The 17,079-nt window shown below is 39.6% G+C and overlaps 1 protein-coding gene across 2 annotated transcripts in view; it reads right to left on the bottom strand.

The window, feature by feature from the left end:
• The window catches only part of TEAD4 (TEA domain transcription factor 4), a 68,571-nt gene that overhangs the window by 6,786 nt on the left and 44,706 nt on the right, over positions 1-17,079 (bottom strand). For both annotated transcript variants that reach the window (XM_052701700.1, XM_052701699.1), the window contains 5 exons: positions 14,844-14,978; positions 14,037-14,080; positions 12,028-12,083; positions 11,120-11,250; positions 9,756-9,929 (listed from right to left, as the gene is read on the bottom strand). In XM_052701700.1, coding sequence (XP_052557660.1) covers positions 9,756-9,929; positions 11,120-11,250; positions 12,028-12,083; positions 14,037-14,080; positions 14,844-14,954 — 516 coding nt within the window. In that variant the 5' untranslated portion in view covers positions 14,955-14,978. The remainder of the gene's footprint in view (positions 1-9,755; positions 9,930-11,119; positions 11,251-12,027; positions 12,084-14,036; positions 14,081-14,843; positions 14,979-17,079) is intronic.

A 17,079-nucleotide genomic window follows, 5' to 3' on the forward strand; every position in this document is an offset into this window, starting at 1 on the left:
GCATAGGCATTACAAGCTTGATCATAATTTAAATTGCCTACTGAATTGTTAAGTTTATGCTGAAGAACTTCCTATCCAATTTTCCACACTGTATTTATTCAGCTATCTCATTTGTGCAACAAATATGCATATATTAGAGTGTGGCACTGTTCTCTTCATTCTGGTTTATGTTTCTATTGAGTTATTGCAATGTACAGGATAGTCAGTTGTATTACTTATTTGCCCTATACACAAGCTGCCTGAATAAAAATTAATTCCTTCCCCTTTCTAAAGAAGAACAAGACTAGGAGTCCTTCACAGCATTGTACAGATTTCCCTTGGAAACAATAAACAAAACAAATGGACCTATAAATGGAATTCCAACAACTCCAGGGAAGGATGGAAGCAGCATATTTGCAGAAGAACAGAGCTGCAACATCTGAAGACACATACTGCTGGCCTTCCAGTTACAGCTTGCAGACACTGGTTCCCATCTTCTCATGGAAGCTACTGCCTTTGTATGAGAGGTGATTTGACATACACGTTATCTGCTCCTGAATTACTTTCAACTTGGTTTATGTAAACTAAAAATGCCAATTATGTGTATGAATACAAATCCAAAGAACTGGAGCAACTCAGGAGTGGAATTCCAATCTGTTAGCCTTCCTTGCTATGGAGATGATGACCTCCTTTAACAGAGAAAGAAGAAACCACTACTATCAGCAATAGCTGATTTAACTTCTAAATATCAACTAGACAGTCCAGTAAATCTCTAACGGATGCAGTTACACTTCCCACAGTTGCACCAGGACAAAACCTTACTCCTCACAATGGAATATTTAATGGCCAAAGGAACTACTGCTTTTAGCTAAATGTTTAAAAATTCTGCAGCTTCCATTCCTGGATTCTTATGAACTTCATCAGCAGGACTGGAAATGGTACTGATTCTTTGGCAAAAGGATTATTTCTTTCTCTTCATTTTCAGTGTTCCTTTCTCTTAAAAATATTTGTTGCATGTCACAACCTGTCATGTACCTACTCACATCTTTCCAGACTTTTCCAGACTGTACCAGGCATGAAGATGAGCAAAGGAAGGTCTGCTTTGCTCTGTCCAGTATATTCCATGCCTCAAAAATACAAGGCAATAATATTAACTATGATTTAAAGTGAATTAATCTTCTCATACTTCATCAATTAGGAAAGGCCAGTTCTCCCTGTATATTCTGGGAATAAATTAACTTGCTGAACTTGTTGGACTAAATGTGATTCAGATTAGCAGGATAAAAATTAGTCTCTGAGCAAACGCACTGTCAAATGCACTAGTACATCCAACAAGTGAAATAACTCGAGTACGTTCCTTGTGCTATCCTAGGCAGCCAAAGAACTGACAGTGAAGATTTAGGAAAGCACTCACCCAGCGGTCTGAATTGCTTTGTCCCCACCCCAGGCTCCTACCAGCCACTACTAGCAAGGGCAGAATCACAGCAGGAGCAGCACAGCATTCAACTGGCTGGGTAGTATCATCACTTAATCAGCTGATCATGACTCTTCAAGGGCAAAGGCAGAAGAACAAATAGGAAGGCTTCTCTAAAAGTAATGCCTTTTACTGTATTATGGTGACAGTGTGCATGGCATTAGAGATTGAATCCTCCCAACAATATTCTGTTACATTTTGTTGTCATGTGGCAGATGGCAGCAGAAGAGTAATCTGACAGAATGGAGACTAACGTGCAAGCATATATGAAGGTGTGTAATTGAATTCCTCCATGCAGAAAAAGTTGCACCCATTGACATTCATTGATGCTTGCAGAACACTAATGGAGACTAAACAGCAGATGTTAGCACAGTGAGGTGGTGCATTTCAGCAGTGGCTACAGAAATACGGCAGATAAGCCATATTCTAAGCAACCATGCAGATTTTTATGAATGTGGCATGCGCACCCTTGTTCATCATTGTCAAAAATGAACATGATGAAAAACAGTGTTTTGTAGCTCAGACTTTGCTATATCAAATAGTTTTATTGTACTATTTCATCTGTTGCAGTCTCCATGGAAAGAAATAAGAGGCATTACTTTTGGAGCAACCTACATAGAAAATACTACACGTGATTCACAAGCCACCAACTAGACCAAACAACTTTATTGCGCAAAGTCAGGGCTGTTGCTTTCTGTACAGATGTCAAAAGGTGTGCACATTCTGGCTAGCTCATAACAGCAATCTGATGTGTCTGGGACGCATTCAACTTACTGTAGAAGTTCAGGACAGATGGCATACTTGTCTTCAACTTGCTGTTGAGTTCCAAGCATGCTGAAATTACAGTCACTGAGATATCTGTGGAAACAGATTTCAGATATCTACAGATTGTATGTAAGATAGCTGATCTGCCTGTTTGTGGGGTAACACCAGACTCTTTCTAGAGAAGCAAAATTTTTAAATATGTGCCGAACAAGATTTTCAAAGAGAAAAAAAGACATTTTTTCAGGGAAGGGCATAGTAACCCTGAAAAAGGGTAGTATTACTTTCTCTCTTTTTTCAGATTATCTTGGTTGCCAAAGTTCTTAGCAGCTCTGCTGTAGACAGCTCTGAAAAGGTGGGAGTTTATCATTCAATACCTGCAACCCCAAGAAAAAAATGCTTACACAAAACTTGGCATTGTGCAGTGTCCTAATCAAACTAAGTTTTCTTTCTGATCTTCAGTGGGAGTGAGTTTCACAACTGACTGCTGAGAAAAGCCTCATTCCTGCTAGGATGCAGCTGCAAATCAAAATTTCTCTGTAACTCTTCACATAAAGAAATGTGACCCTTGAGGCACAGTCTTCAGCTTATCTGAGGCATTGAAAAACAATGACTAGGCAAGAGTTCAAACTACAGTAACGCTGTGAGAAACTATAGCTTTGCACATATGTCCCCTGTGGTCAGTGGAAAAGCTGAACAAATCTTTAAGAATGGTTCAAAACTGGTGGCACTACCTCTGAGAAAGCGCAAGATGGAGTTTGTAACCTAGAAGGTAATAGAAGGCCTCACCAACAGTAAGAATAAATGCAAGTTCGCTACTTCCAAGGACTGTGTCATTTAGATACTCAGTATCAACTGCCTCAGCAATTCAGTCTGCTTTCTGCAGCCAGCAATGTCTTTACTGTTGAACGTTCTGGAGAACTACTTTGTGCCATTGACGTAGAAATCCCTTACATACGCAATTGCTAGGTAAGAGGTTGAGATGTTGACTACAGGTGAAAGTAATGGGCTGTCAGATCCATTCTCAGACAAAAATGAGCAAAGATCATAAAAATCAGGATTGAAGGCATAGGGTAGACAATAGAGGATGACAAAGAGAATTTGCTGCTACCAGGATGAAGAGGCGGACAAGACATTTTATAAACAGTTAGTTGAAGTCTCAAGGTCTCTCCCCCTTGTTCTTGTGGGGGACTTCAGCCCAGACATCTGCTGGATTTGTAATACTGCAGATAGGGAACAGTCCCGGAGGCTCCTAGATTGTGTGGGAGATAATTTCCTGATGTATCTGGTGAAGAAGCCAACAAGAGAAAGCAAAATACATGATCTGCTGTTTGTTAACAGAGAAGATCTTGTGGGAGATATTAAGGTTCGAGGCCGCCTGGGATGTAGTGATCACGAGGTGCTAGATATCTTGGTCCTTGTTGAACCATGGAAGGGAGTCAGCAGAACTGCCACCTTGGACTTCTGGAGGGCAGACTTTAACATCTCTAAGACCATGGTTAAGAGGGCCCCTTGGGAGGTAGCTCTGTAGGGTGTGGGAGCCCAGGAAGGCTGGGAATACTTTAAGGAAGTAACTTTGATGGTGCAGTAGCTGACCATCCCCAAGTCATAGAAGACAAGCTGATGGGCAAGGAGGCCAGGCTGGCTGAACAGAGACCTTTATCTGGAATTCAAGAGCAAAAGGAAAGTTATGGTCTCTGGAGGAGTGGGCAAGCTACTTATGATGATTACAGGTATATAGTAAAGCTGTGCAGGGACAAAATTAGAAAAGCCAAAGCCCAGCTAGAACTGAACCTGGCCGCTAAGGTAAAGGACAACAATAAATATTTCTATAAATGCATCAACAGCAAAAGGAGGGCTAGGGAGAATCTCTGTCCCCTGTTGGACGCCAAGGGCAACACGGTGACCAAGAATCAGGATAAGGCTGAAGTACTCGATGCCTTCTTTACCTCAGTCTTCAATAGTAAGATTTGTTACTTTCTGGCAACATAGCCCCTTGTGCTGGTAGATAGGGATGGCCCTGCATAATCCATGATGAGATGGTTTGGACCTGCTCCGAAAGCTGGATGCTCACAAGTCCATGGGGCCAGATGGACTGCACCCTAGAGCACTGAGGGAGCTGGCGGATGTGGTTGCCAAGCCACTCTCTATTATTATTCAGCAGTCCTGGCTAACCAGAAATATCCCGGTGGACTGGAGACTGGCAAATGTGACATCCATCTTCAGAAAGTGTGGAAAGATGATCCTGGTAGCTACAGAGCTATCAGTCTCACCTCAGTGCTGCGGAAGGTCATAGAATGGATAAACTGGTGAGCCATCATGGACCAAAGCCAAAGGCCAACCAGGGGATCAAACCCAGTCAGCATGGGTTTACAAAAAATAGAGCCTGTTTGACAAACCTGATTTCATTCTCTGACAAGGTGACCTGCTCAGTGGATGAAGATAAGGCTGTTGATGTGGTCTACCTGGACTCCAGTAAGGCCTTTGACACTGTCCCTCACAACACTCTCGCAAAGAAACTGGCTGCCCACAGTTCGGATGGGCATGCAGTCCACTGGGTAAAACGCTGGCTGGATGGTAGCACCCAAAGAGTTGAGGCCAATGGAGTTAAATCCACTTGGCAGCTGGTCACAAGTGCTGTATCCCAGTGCTCAGTACTGGGGCTGCTTCTATCTAACATCTTTATTAATGGCTTTGATTAGGGGATTGAGTGTATGCTCAGTAAGCTTGCAGATGACACCAAGTTGGGAGGGAGATCTGGACAGACTGGATCAATGGGCCAAGGCCAACTGCATGAGTTTCAATAGGGCCAAGTATCAAGTCCTGCATTTTGGGCAAAACAACCCCAGGCAGCCCTACAGGCTTGGGGAGGAGTGGCTGGAAAACTGCCTGACAGAAAGGGACCTTGGTGTACTGATGGACAGACAGCTGAATATGAGCCAGCAGTGTGCCCAGGTGGCCAAGAAGGCCAGTAGCATCCTGGCTTGTATCAGGAATGGAGTGGTGAGCAGGACTAGGGAAGTAATCCTGCCCCTGTACTCGACACTGGTGAGGCCTCATCTCTAGTACTGTGTTCAGTTTTGGGCACCTCAGTACAGAAAGGACTTGGAGGTGCCCAAGCAATTCCAAAGAAGGGCAAGAAGGCTTGTGAAGGGCTTGGAGAATATGCCCTTCGAGAAGCAACAGAAGGAACTGGAGCTGTTTAGTCTGGGGAACCAGAGGCTGAGGGGAGACAGTACTGCGCTCTTCCAATATCTGACATGTGCTTACAGTGAGAGTGGGGTTGGTTTCTTCTCACAGGTGACAGGACGAGGGGAAATGGCCTCAAGCTGCACCAGGGTAAGTTGAGGTTGGATATTAGGAAACACTTCTTTACAGAAAGGACTGTTTTGCACTAGAATAGGTTCCCCAGGAAGGCTTTAGAATCACTCTCCCTGAATGTGTTTAAAAACCGTTTGGATGTGGTGCTCAGGGCCATGATTCAGTGGAGGGTTGTTAGAATTAGGGTAGTTTGATTAGGTTGTGGTTAGACTCATTGACCTTAAAGGTCTTTTCCAAACTGACCAATTCTATGATTCTATGACCTGACTGGATTTACTTGGAATGAGAGAGAAAACATTGTGCAGGACATCTCTCCCACCTACACCTCCAGCCCTTTCTACAACAGTATAACTTATTTAATAGAAAGAAGCCACTCATTAATTTAACATATTCACCAAGCCTATTACTGATGAGAAGCTATGACATATATTCGTCACTGGCAGAAAAGTTGTCTAGGCTCTTCCACTGATAACACTCATCTGCAGATATTTGCTTTACTAAAGTACATTCAGTCTTGAGCAGTCTTGTCTTAATTTTCCCTGTATCTTCTAGCCAGAGTTTCACAACTTCTGAAAGCTCTACAGTGCAAGTACACCATTCTAGTAACATGCAAAGCCCTGAAAGCTGCTCTTCCTTAAACTATTAATAACGATGCATTTAGGAGGAGTTCATGGAGAGAAAAAAAGTAACAGGTGGCAAAGATAATATTACACTGGAAAAGAGCAGAGCAGCAGCAGCCCATGTGTTGGAAGGTTAATGTTTCATATTCATTGTCATGTGCTAGAACGTACTTGGAACATGAAGAAATGTCATGGAGATGTCATACACAACTTGCCAATCCAAGTCCAAGAGTTAGTTCATTTTATCAGGCTCCCAAAGCCAAAAATCAAGGCAGAATTACAAACATTATTTATGTTTCAAATTAGTCAACTTTTAGCTGTTAGCTGTTGTATAAGTAATTTACTGCACCACTGAATAAATGCACTCTTTCTCAGCCACACTATCTTCTATGTAATGTTAAAAAAAAGAAAAAACAACAACAACAACATCTGGTGTTTGGAGTTGAAATTCCAAAGCACAATAGATTATCTGGAATATTCACTGCTTAGTACAGTACTAGCAGTTTCCAAACTCAGGTTCTTCAAGCCTAAAACTATATAAATATATAAACAACTTATTCAATGTCTTTAAGCTTTTTTTTTTTTTTAACGTCTTTGCCACATGCAAACACCAGTTCAGAACCTCTGAAAAATTATATATTCGTGTCTCAAAGAAACCTTCAAGCATTTACCTACCCACACAAGAAGATTATCAGCAGTTTGCTTTTGAATAATGGTTTCACCTTAAACAACGCTACAAATTCAATAGTATAGAAATTATTTTATCCAACAGTGTACTTGGTACAGTTGCACTTGGACAGTGTACTTGGTACAGTTGTCCAGAGGGATCAAGTAATAAAATAGTAAAACAACCTAGGCATATATAGAGATGTAAAAATGCAGGGAGATACAATAATTTCAGCTGAAATTCAGTTTTCTTCTGAAAAACTTTTTAAAACAACATTACTTGATCTGGTTATGAAGTGTTTATTTTGGCCTGGGATGGATTGTCACAACTCTTACCCAGAATCTGTAGAATATTTGGTCAAGTCTACTTAAGTCTGTTTTTGGAAATACCAATATAATGTATTGTAGAATTTCCAGATTTTGCTGCTTTATGTTATCTGGTCTCTCCTGTTGAGTGGAGTTTGACTACACAGATCTATTGCATCAAATTCAGGATTTCTAAGACAAATGTAGCATGTTGAATTACAGGCATGGCTCACAAACTTATATATAAGACTGCACTACCACAACATTTGAAGCATGTTGAATTATAAATCTTCCAAAAAAAAAAAAAAAAAAAAAAGTGCTGGAGTTCTCCTGAAGAAATGGAAATTGCCACAGATTTTCAGAAGTAAACTGTATTTATTTATTTAAACTAGTTCTGTTACGCTGACCTGACCTGGAGATCCTAGCTGAAATCTTACAAGAGGAATAATGTAGAGTACACCTATGTGTACTTCGTACACAATACGAATCATATTAGTGCTTCAACTTTCTCCTCCAGAACAAGACAGCAGAAGTCAGGCTTTCAACTCCTATTGCCTACACTGAGAAACAAATAAAAGACTGAATGATTTATTTCATACAAGTCTTAGTGGCTTCCACTCAATCAGTGACTTCACCTGTCAACTTATCTCACTTGTAATAAACAGTTGTCAATATTTCCATCAACAAAACTGGATGTAAACTCCAAGCAGGAATTCAACAATTAAAGAGCATCCAAAAAAAAAAGAAAAAAGGGTAAGTCAGAATATTAAACCATGCCCCAGAACATCATTTTCTGAAGTGAACCCCAAGGCATCGTGCATAGTATCACTGGCTCTGGAGTAAAGATTTTTCAAGTCCTGTGGCACATCTTATGAAAATCAAATTTCAGTGAGTTGACACTCTTTGAAAACCAGATAACTTATGTGGGCCTAGTGACAGCAACTTCAGTGACATTCCACCATGTAAATCTTCACAAGCCTAACTTAGGTTGGTATGACATGGTACATAGGCCACATTTACCTTTCTCTTATGATACAGACAAAGTCCCCAAAGACAAACCCACAAGCACAGAAACAGCATGCTGTCAGTTTAGATAAATAAAATCACAGTTGCACTAAACCACAAATTCACTATGATTTTTCTTTCCTTGAGGAACTCAAAGTGTTACAATCTTTCTGGTTAACACCTCCCTCTTAAACTTCCTGGTTTTGTTCCTGAAACTTCTAAAGCTCTTCAGTGTGATTCCACAAAGGAGACAGTATACTTCACCTTGGCATGAACATTTGTTTAGGACCTCTATAGAACAAAGCAACTGTGTGTTGCAAATCCTACTTTTCCAAGGACTTTTTCCTCAAAAGCCACCCCCTTTCTTTTTTCCCCTTCTTTTGTCAAATCAGACTTCAGTTTCCTTTCTCAAACAGTTCTTAGAGCAATTACTACACAAAGTAGTTTGTCAAAGGAGAACGCTCCCAGCAAGGTGCTGCTCTCTGTAATATCTTCCATTCATACGCAATCAGGGCTGGTCTTTCAATTTTTGTTTCAATTTTCTCAAGCAGGTTTAGTAGTACTCTGACAGAGACTAATTCTTTTAGGGATCAGGTTTAGTAGTACGCAATATGGGGGTAGTAAAATTATGTCTGCAAGAACTGCTGATAACTAATCCTCTAAGCATCAGACATTGAAGAGAAGACTTCTAGCCAGCATTCTCCAACTCAGTTCTGGAAAGGTTAGGCTTGAGACAGCTGGGAAGCCACAATTCAAGGCACATAAATTAATTCTTCTTCCTTCTGAAGACATTAGTTAAGAGTATTTCTAATGTCAGTTTGCACAGAGTACAAGATATGGAAGCTCATTTTTCATCATCTCACTCCTGACCTGAGGTTGAAGTGTAAGCTGTAACTCAAGGTGAAAATCTCCAAATGCCATTACACATGCCTCCAGCCATCTATCTTGCATCTGCATCGAGCTCTTATTTTTAACCATGTAATACATTGTTTGTATGCTGAAGTACAACGGCACAGTTTTTGCAAATTTAAGTTAATTCATGAAAATCCTATCCAGGCTAAATTAAGAAAGTTTTTCCGAACTGATTTCTGCCAACATATCAGAAGTAAATTCAATAAAATATCAGCAACATAATACAATTTCATAGTATATCTCTTATCTTTTGTCTATCACTGTACCTGCAGTCAATGCATATCTGTTCATCATTGGCACTCACTTAGCACAAAATACAGCTAGTGAGATAGAGACAGAAAAACGTTGCCATTGCCTTCAACTGAGAATTACTCAGCAATGAACACAAGCGCACAAAGAAGAGTTTTCTGTGAATTCTTCTTATGTGTATAAATAAATAATTCAAAGTGTACCAGTCACGATTACCAAACTTACTCCCCAGACCAAGTCAAAAAGAACTGTACAGATGACATCATGAAAAATATGTCCAGTGTAGAATTAGGACTTTGTACAATTAGGGAAAGAACCCAGAGAGAGCTGTGACTATCTTCTGCTCAGTGAGAATTTTTTTGAGAGGTCTTCTAGCCATCATCTAACAGACAGTGAGGCCACCGCTTTTAAAGTAAGAACTTCATAGCAAATGGATACCTCACAAAGAGTTCTTCCCTTACCCAGAATTTGACAAGGAAGAAGGCATTTGCTGGGCCCCTTTCAAACAGCTCCTTCAGGCCTCCTTTTTTCTCAGGGAACTTGTCATAGATCTGTCGGATATCCACTGCCTCAAGGTAGGGATCACTGTAGCTGGGATTTGACTGCCCAATGTGCACAAACAGGTGTTTGTTATACTGCAAGAACATGAAAAACAAGGGATTAGGGAATTTTTCAGTATATTCTGAACATACAACTTTTCATGAGAGAAAAGCTGATGTTTTAGCGAACTGGGTGAGTCCATCCTATCAAAGAAATCCAAAAAGCTCATAAGACCACTTCAAAAGATCTTCAAGCCCAGAAAGCATGCACCTCTTTTACCAGTTGATGCAGAGAGCATTAACAGTGCACGGAGGGCTGGTTTCTGACGATGGTATGAATGATTATATGGAAAGGTCACTGTGACAGTAGGTGCTCTGTCACCTTAACTCAGAAGGAAACAGCCAAAAAAGCTTGACTACAGGAATTTTCTTAGAATTTGATTAGCACTTTCTAATTTAGTAGAAATATTAGCTGAAAGATCTCTGGTAATATGAGCTCATGTTGTTTTTAATTTCTTAAGAATACATCCAGCTTCTTGTTTCTTCTGAAGTAATTCTATATTTTTTTCCCCTTAAATTCACTTCTAAATCATTGCCTTGTATAGCTGCTGCTAAACAGTCTGGAATTACCTGAAATGCAGAATGTCACCTGTCACAAGCCAATAAACATCAAAGCTCCTTATCCTGAGATGAGCTGCCTGAATTACCACAGCAAGGTGCCACTCAAATGCAACTGTCTTTTTTGCACTGCAGTTTTCCTGTCTTAGAGAAAGGAAGTATAACTGGCTCATCACCAGTGTATTTCTCAAGATGAAGTATCACACGGCTTTGGTGAGACAGGCAAGTCTTATTACTCCTATTTCATATATGTTATACAGAAACACACAGATGCAAATTTGTCCCAGTTGACCCCAAATGTAAGTTCTCAGCACACAAGAGAGATTATGCGGGTCCACATGATCTAACCATCACTTGATTCTGGATCTGTCCTCAGGACAGCTAGATAGCTAGAATAGTCCTATAGAGGCTGTACTACTGTCTTATGACCCTGGAAAGGGAGGCCAGAAGGACATGGCATATAACTGGCTATACTGTGGTAAGCAATTCTGTCCTTTAAGAAAAGGATCTGTTTTAACTGGGTTCTTTGTTTTCCAAAGGTGGCTTCCTATTCTCAGTAGAGAAAAGAAGCAAATATTTTCATACACATATAGCCCACATTCACAGTGCGTAGGAGCTACCTGAATACCAAAGATATATGAGGAGTGGAAGTTAAAAATGTATCTTACCGTGTCTTGATCTTGCTGCTGTTCCAAGAATGCAGAGAACTCTAACATCCAAAGTTTGGAGCTAGCAACTCTTCGTCCTTGCCAAGCTGGTGCTGATGATGAAGGTGGGAGGCCAGTGGGAGAGTCAAACCCTAATTGTACAAGATTTATATACCAAAATTTAGAAACAGGTAAGTTGTAATAGCTCTTCAATAAAGATCCTGTTGTCAAATCTGACTTATAACATTTTCTTCTAACTTCGCTCATCATGCAAAATACCATTCATATGTTTCGCTCTCTACCTGTGCTGTAAATGGCTTCTCAGTCACATTCTGCTAAGCCAGCAATTGTTGAAGTTGTACCAGCTGATGTAGAAGATAATCTACCTAGTTTTGACTTCACAGAAAACATGTGACTTTAGGAAGACCTGGATATGCCCTAAATGAGCAGTGAAATAAGCTGGCTTAGTATCAGAGAATGAAGTATCACCATCAGCATGATTAATTAATTTCTCAAAGTGGTGAAACTGAGAAGAAAATACATTTATTATTCCACTTAACAAGGAATTGGAAAGGCAATTGTTATGATGGAATACAATGTTCTAATGCAGGTGGAAGAACAGCAGACAGATATAAACTTGTTTTCATTCTGAATCAGGAGGGGAAAAAAAAACAAAAACAAACAACAAAAATCAGGACTAAATGTTGCATTTGAAAAAAAAAAAAAAAAACCAACTCTTTGAGCGCTCGATATAAGGATGTAAACTAAAAATAATTATTAAAAATAAGGAGAAACTATATGAAATTCATTTTGTATCCACTGAAATGTTTCAGTAGGCAAAAATCCTTTTAAAAGTAACTTATTTTTTTAATGAGTGTTAGCTATTTTTGAAGCTAACACATAATTTGAAAGAAGTAACTATTTCTTACCTGGTAACGGCAGCGAAGGCTGTAGAACATAGGGTTGTTGAGAAAAAGGTTTCACACTATAGAGTATGCAAAGATAGTTGACAGAGAGAAGGAAAGAGGAGAAGGAAAATACATTTGGTCAACTGTTTGTACAGATTAGGTGACTTCAACAAACACTTTTCATTTCTCCCAGAACAGTTTCCAGTATTTTATGAACCACTTTTCCCCACAAGACAGCTTATTAGTTTCTGTTCCCTGACCTGCCTTACGAACATCAGCAATAGGACAAGAAGAGAGCAAGAACACATATCTGGAGTGAAAAGCATAATCATTCCAGCCACTTGTCATTAAGTTGTCTTAAATTTCCTCACAGAACATGTCCTGCTAGGTTATGTGATAAAAAGTTTGTCTCCACGCACTTGAGATAGCACGGTGGAACAAGAGAAGGCAGAGTGATCTGAATAATATTCTGACATAGCTACATCCAGGGCCATTACCAGAGAATCATCAGCCAAACTCTTGTCTCTGCACTGCAAAGGGGGAACCCTAATAATAGAGTCATAGAAATAAAATCCCTAATTTTATCAATCCATGCTGTCAGGGAGTCACCATCCTCATTAGCTAGGTAGGAATCCAACAAGTCAGTTGGGGTTTACAAATCAACTACCTTACAAACTGAAGGAACTAATGTCTAGATAGCATGGGACACACTGAGATAAAATGAAAGAGCATTTGGGAATTGCAAAAGATTTATTTCGGAGACATTTAGGGCAAGTACGGAATAAAAGATACATGTTGCATATTACTACATTTGTCTGGACATGTCCTGCACATTACCATTACAGTCTGCACTGTCTTCACATTAAATTCTATTTCTAATTAATTTCCTGGATAAGGGTCTCTCTGTATTCTGTAGTGCCTGTGGAAGTCTAAGTGCCATTCATAGGACCACCTTATGGGTTACAGGGGCCATGCTTCTGTAGCGTCAGAAACTATAGCAATTCAGAGTGTGCTCACTACTGAATATCAAGCTAGACTAGCCAGCAAATAGATGACTTTGGAGCCAACTGTGTGTCTTCAGGGGCAAAGAGGAGGCTTGAAACTTGAGGAGGCTAATTTGAGTTTGACAAAGAGGTCAAGACCATGTGATGTAGAGACTGTGAAATCTGAAGTGTGACTGAAAGCCAGGTTTGTATGTGTTTATCTCTGCAGGTGGCAAACTGGGGAAGGGTGAAGAGCCAGGACCATCTACTGGGTGGACTATATATCTTAGTTATGTATCTCAGTTAGCAAAGATATTCCCTGTGTTCACATGCATGCGCATTTTTCTGTGCATGAGTGAGGGATCTATGCCAGCAAATAGAGTGGAACTGCAGCCTCTAGTGTTCAGATGCTGATATGTCAGCAAAGGGGGAGATAATGGATCTAGGATAGCTACTGGACAGAGTGCACAAACCCAGGTAATGGATGGATACACAATGCATTTATATCCTCTTAACACACCTTCACCAACATCATCCAGAGAGGGATACAGAATGAGGCTGTTGGTGCTGTTTATATTTATGAGTGCTAAGTTTGCATTTTTTGTGGGGGCCATTGTATATCTGCATGTATGTACTTATCTGTTTGTATCTGTTTCCACCAGGAATGCATGCTCAACCTCACTTGCCCACTGGGAATACATGCTCAGCCTCCTGTGCTGGTTGAAATTGGGAACATGAAGATGCAGCTGCCTTGTCTCAGGCTGCTAGATTCAGCAACTCATTAAAATAACCCACATTAGGCTGAGTTGTGGGGCATGTTAAAGGGATACAATCCATACTAAAGATACCATGTGAAGACAGGGGATTTTATTTGTTTAAGAATGTCTTGTGACTCTAAGTTTATCTTCAGCCTTAGGTCTCAGGTCCACAGTCAGGGAATCTGTCTAAGAACAAGGATTACATTCACATTTCAAAAATCTTGAAATAGCTAATGTCATTCCTCAAGGAACATGTAGGAAGCACCCGTTCAGACAAAGGAATACTCACTCTTGCAAAGATCCAGCTTGGCTTGGCAAAGCTCCTTGCCAAAACTGCAAGAGAACAACACACAGGCAAAGGTGATTACTCTTAATATTGAGGAAAAAAAGCCAGACTTGCCCCTGTCTGAAAAAAGAAACTGCAAGCTCAGACTTAAAGATATGATTTAGCTGCAGCTCCTCTTTCTGCTTTCCTGATTTAATCCTTGGAGGGTATTTTCCACACAGTAATAGTAGTAAAAGCAAATGACCAAATAGTATTTTTAAATGCAAAATCGCATGTATGCATTCTTGCACCTCTGTCTCCAAAGCTTAAAAAAAATGCTCCCCCTCTTCAATGGGCCACTTTTTTCCAGAACTCCACAGAAGTATTTTGGAAGAAATCAGTGCTGAGAAAATCTCGCTAATCTCAACATGAAGGACAGGGAATGGTGACAGGCCGTATGTGCTAAAAGTTTTGTGTAAGAGCCATCAATTTGTGATCTAAGCACACAGGATAAGCATGGGGATTATGAGTTTGACAAAGGGTCAGGATGGTCCAAACTGCTTCTTGGACTGAAAAAAGGACACAGACACCTTAAAATATTTCAGGCAGCTGAAAATCCAAAGGATATGATTGTTCTCTCACTTGTGTCATTTTTAGAAAAGCATATAATAAAACTCCACTGTTTTATATCAATGTGAGCAAAGAATCAGACACAGTGTTGAAGACATATTAAACATTTGCTATACAAAGAAAACACCTTTTGGCAGCTCTTAACACTCTTCCAAAGATTCAAGTGTCATCAGCCCAATTCTAACCCATGGGTTCACTCACCCCTGAAATAGCAGGATAGGCTGGTCGTGGGAGACCTGGCAAGGCCGTTTTACTATGGAAGGGAGTTGCAGAGATAATCTGGGCAGATGACATTGTAGCCATACTCTGCATGGCTTTATCTTTAGCTGTCTGATCCTATGGGTAAGAGTAGAAAGAGAAAAGACAGAACAATTATAATAATAAATATGTTGCCTGATCTAGTGGTTTCTCACCAACTCCTTCATAGGGAACAAGCATCTGAAAACCTGAGCAGCAGACTCACCAATTAATATTTTAAGAATTCTTCAAAGTTTAGGACTTTGAACCATTACTATACCTTCAGATGAGGCTAATCTTACTTCCTGAAATGCTGGGATCATTGGTTTAGAGACTGCTAAGTGTTTCTCCTTTCTGTCTGAAGGTTCTTAAACTCCACAGCTGAAGTGTTTTCCCATGGAAATTAGGACTCTACTTCACTCCTGTGTTTTAATTACTGGTAAAGATAGTTAATGGAAAGACCCTTGATTCTCAAAATTCTAAAAAGCTCATTGTCAACACAAACAGCTGATCACCATCGTAAAAAGACTATCTCAGATCAGGAATGTTATTCTCAGGTAGAATTGATCACCCCTAGCAACTATGATTCTTGGGGAAACAAGAAATCCTATGGCAAGAACATATGCAAGAACATTGTTTTGTATTTTAGCAAGATTGTGAGTTGCAGCAAAGAAGAGAGCTAATGTATGTTGGGGAAAAAAAAAAAAAGAGCATTCTTTGTTTCTTCCGCAAAGAAGTCAAAGAAATAAATGGACACCGTAAGTACTTCCACATACTCTTCCTTTTGTACTACAGTCCCATACAAGTAATCTCTATCCCTTAGACACTGTTTTTATCTGTGACATCGTAATTATAATGGCAATGTCAGAGGTGAGTTCATGGCTTGGAGAAGCTGCTGAAAGAAGTTCTCATTCTCTTCAGGAATTCTCAAAGACACAAGCTCATTTATTTTAATAACTGCATTAAGTTCTCACTCTTGGGTCTCCACTCTCTCTATCCCCTAAGGTTTTCTGAAGGTCAAATCACAGGGATATTGATGGATATAATACAAAAACATTTTGAGGCAGCAAAACAAAAGCTCAAGAATAACAACTTTAAAATGAAATTACACATAGGAATGAGCATAACTTAGGTGTTTTTTGTTTGTTTTTTTTTTACAGTGCCTGTGACTTCTGTACCATTCAAGTGCATGGAAGAGAAGCATTTTAATAACTGACAATTTCTAAGTTTCTCTAAAGCTAAGAGAATTTTTTTCAGACTACAGTATAAATGATACTCCAGAGATTACCTGCAACATTTTAAGGCTACATTTAGCTCTCCTTACCTTTTCACTGGAAAAGTCATTTGTCTACCTGTGTTTTTGGGGGAAGGAGAACTGAAATTACTTGCAGATTTTTTAAAGAAAATTTAATTATAATAAGGCAATTAAGAGGGGAAAAGTTTTTATCTATCAAAGTCTTGTTTCATTTTTCTGCTTTGTTTAAATGCCAGACAGAATGTTGGAAAACAGCATGGTTTTGCTAGAGACATCTCTATTCTTTTCCAACTAACAATTCTATATTCATTTGTATCTGTATTTCCAGTACAAAAGGAGAAAAAAAAAATTTTTAACCAAACACTTGCAGTTTTTGTCTTTTGTTTTATTCCTCTCAAAATGCATTGGAATAAATAATAATAAAAACATGAATTTCTCTCTTCTTCTTTAGTATAGTATCTATTAGCTATCCAGGACATAGAAAACTAACTGACATCTGAGAACAGGATTTTCTTTGATCTTCTACCCTACTTCCCCACATCTATCTACAATAGATACAGTGCATATTTAAAGAAGAGACCTCAATTTGTGGGGGAGAAATTATTATTAGACTAATTGCTTTGAAAAATCAGTATGTAGCTGCACAGATCTCTAGTATGTAAATATTAAAAAAGTATACTCAGAATGAGAAATGAATAGCGATGGAAGAACACTCAGCTATCAGCTAAATATGGAAGAAGGGTAGTAGCTTTTGTGATTCCTTTTCCTTGTTTTACAAAAATGACTAGGGAAAGTAGTAAATGAGTTGAAGTAGTGCTACGGACTTGCCTCTGCAGGCCAAAAGAAACGCTCTGGTACTGGTGAACAGTTCACTGCATGCAGCTAGGAGAGCTCTCAGCATGACTAGAGGTAGTGTAAAAGGAGAATAAGCAATGGCTCCATGCT

Source organism: Tympanuchus pallidicinctus, unplaced genomic scaffold, assembly GCF_026119805.1.
Source record: "Tympanuchus pallidicinctus isolate F22 unplaced genomic scaffold, pur_lepc_1.0 scaffold40, whole genome shotgun sequence".
NCBI lineage: Eukaryota > Metazoa > Chordata > Aves > Galliformes > Phasianidae > Tympanuchus > Tympanuchus pallidicinctus.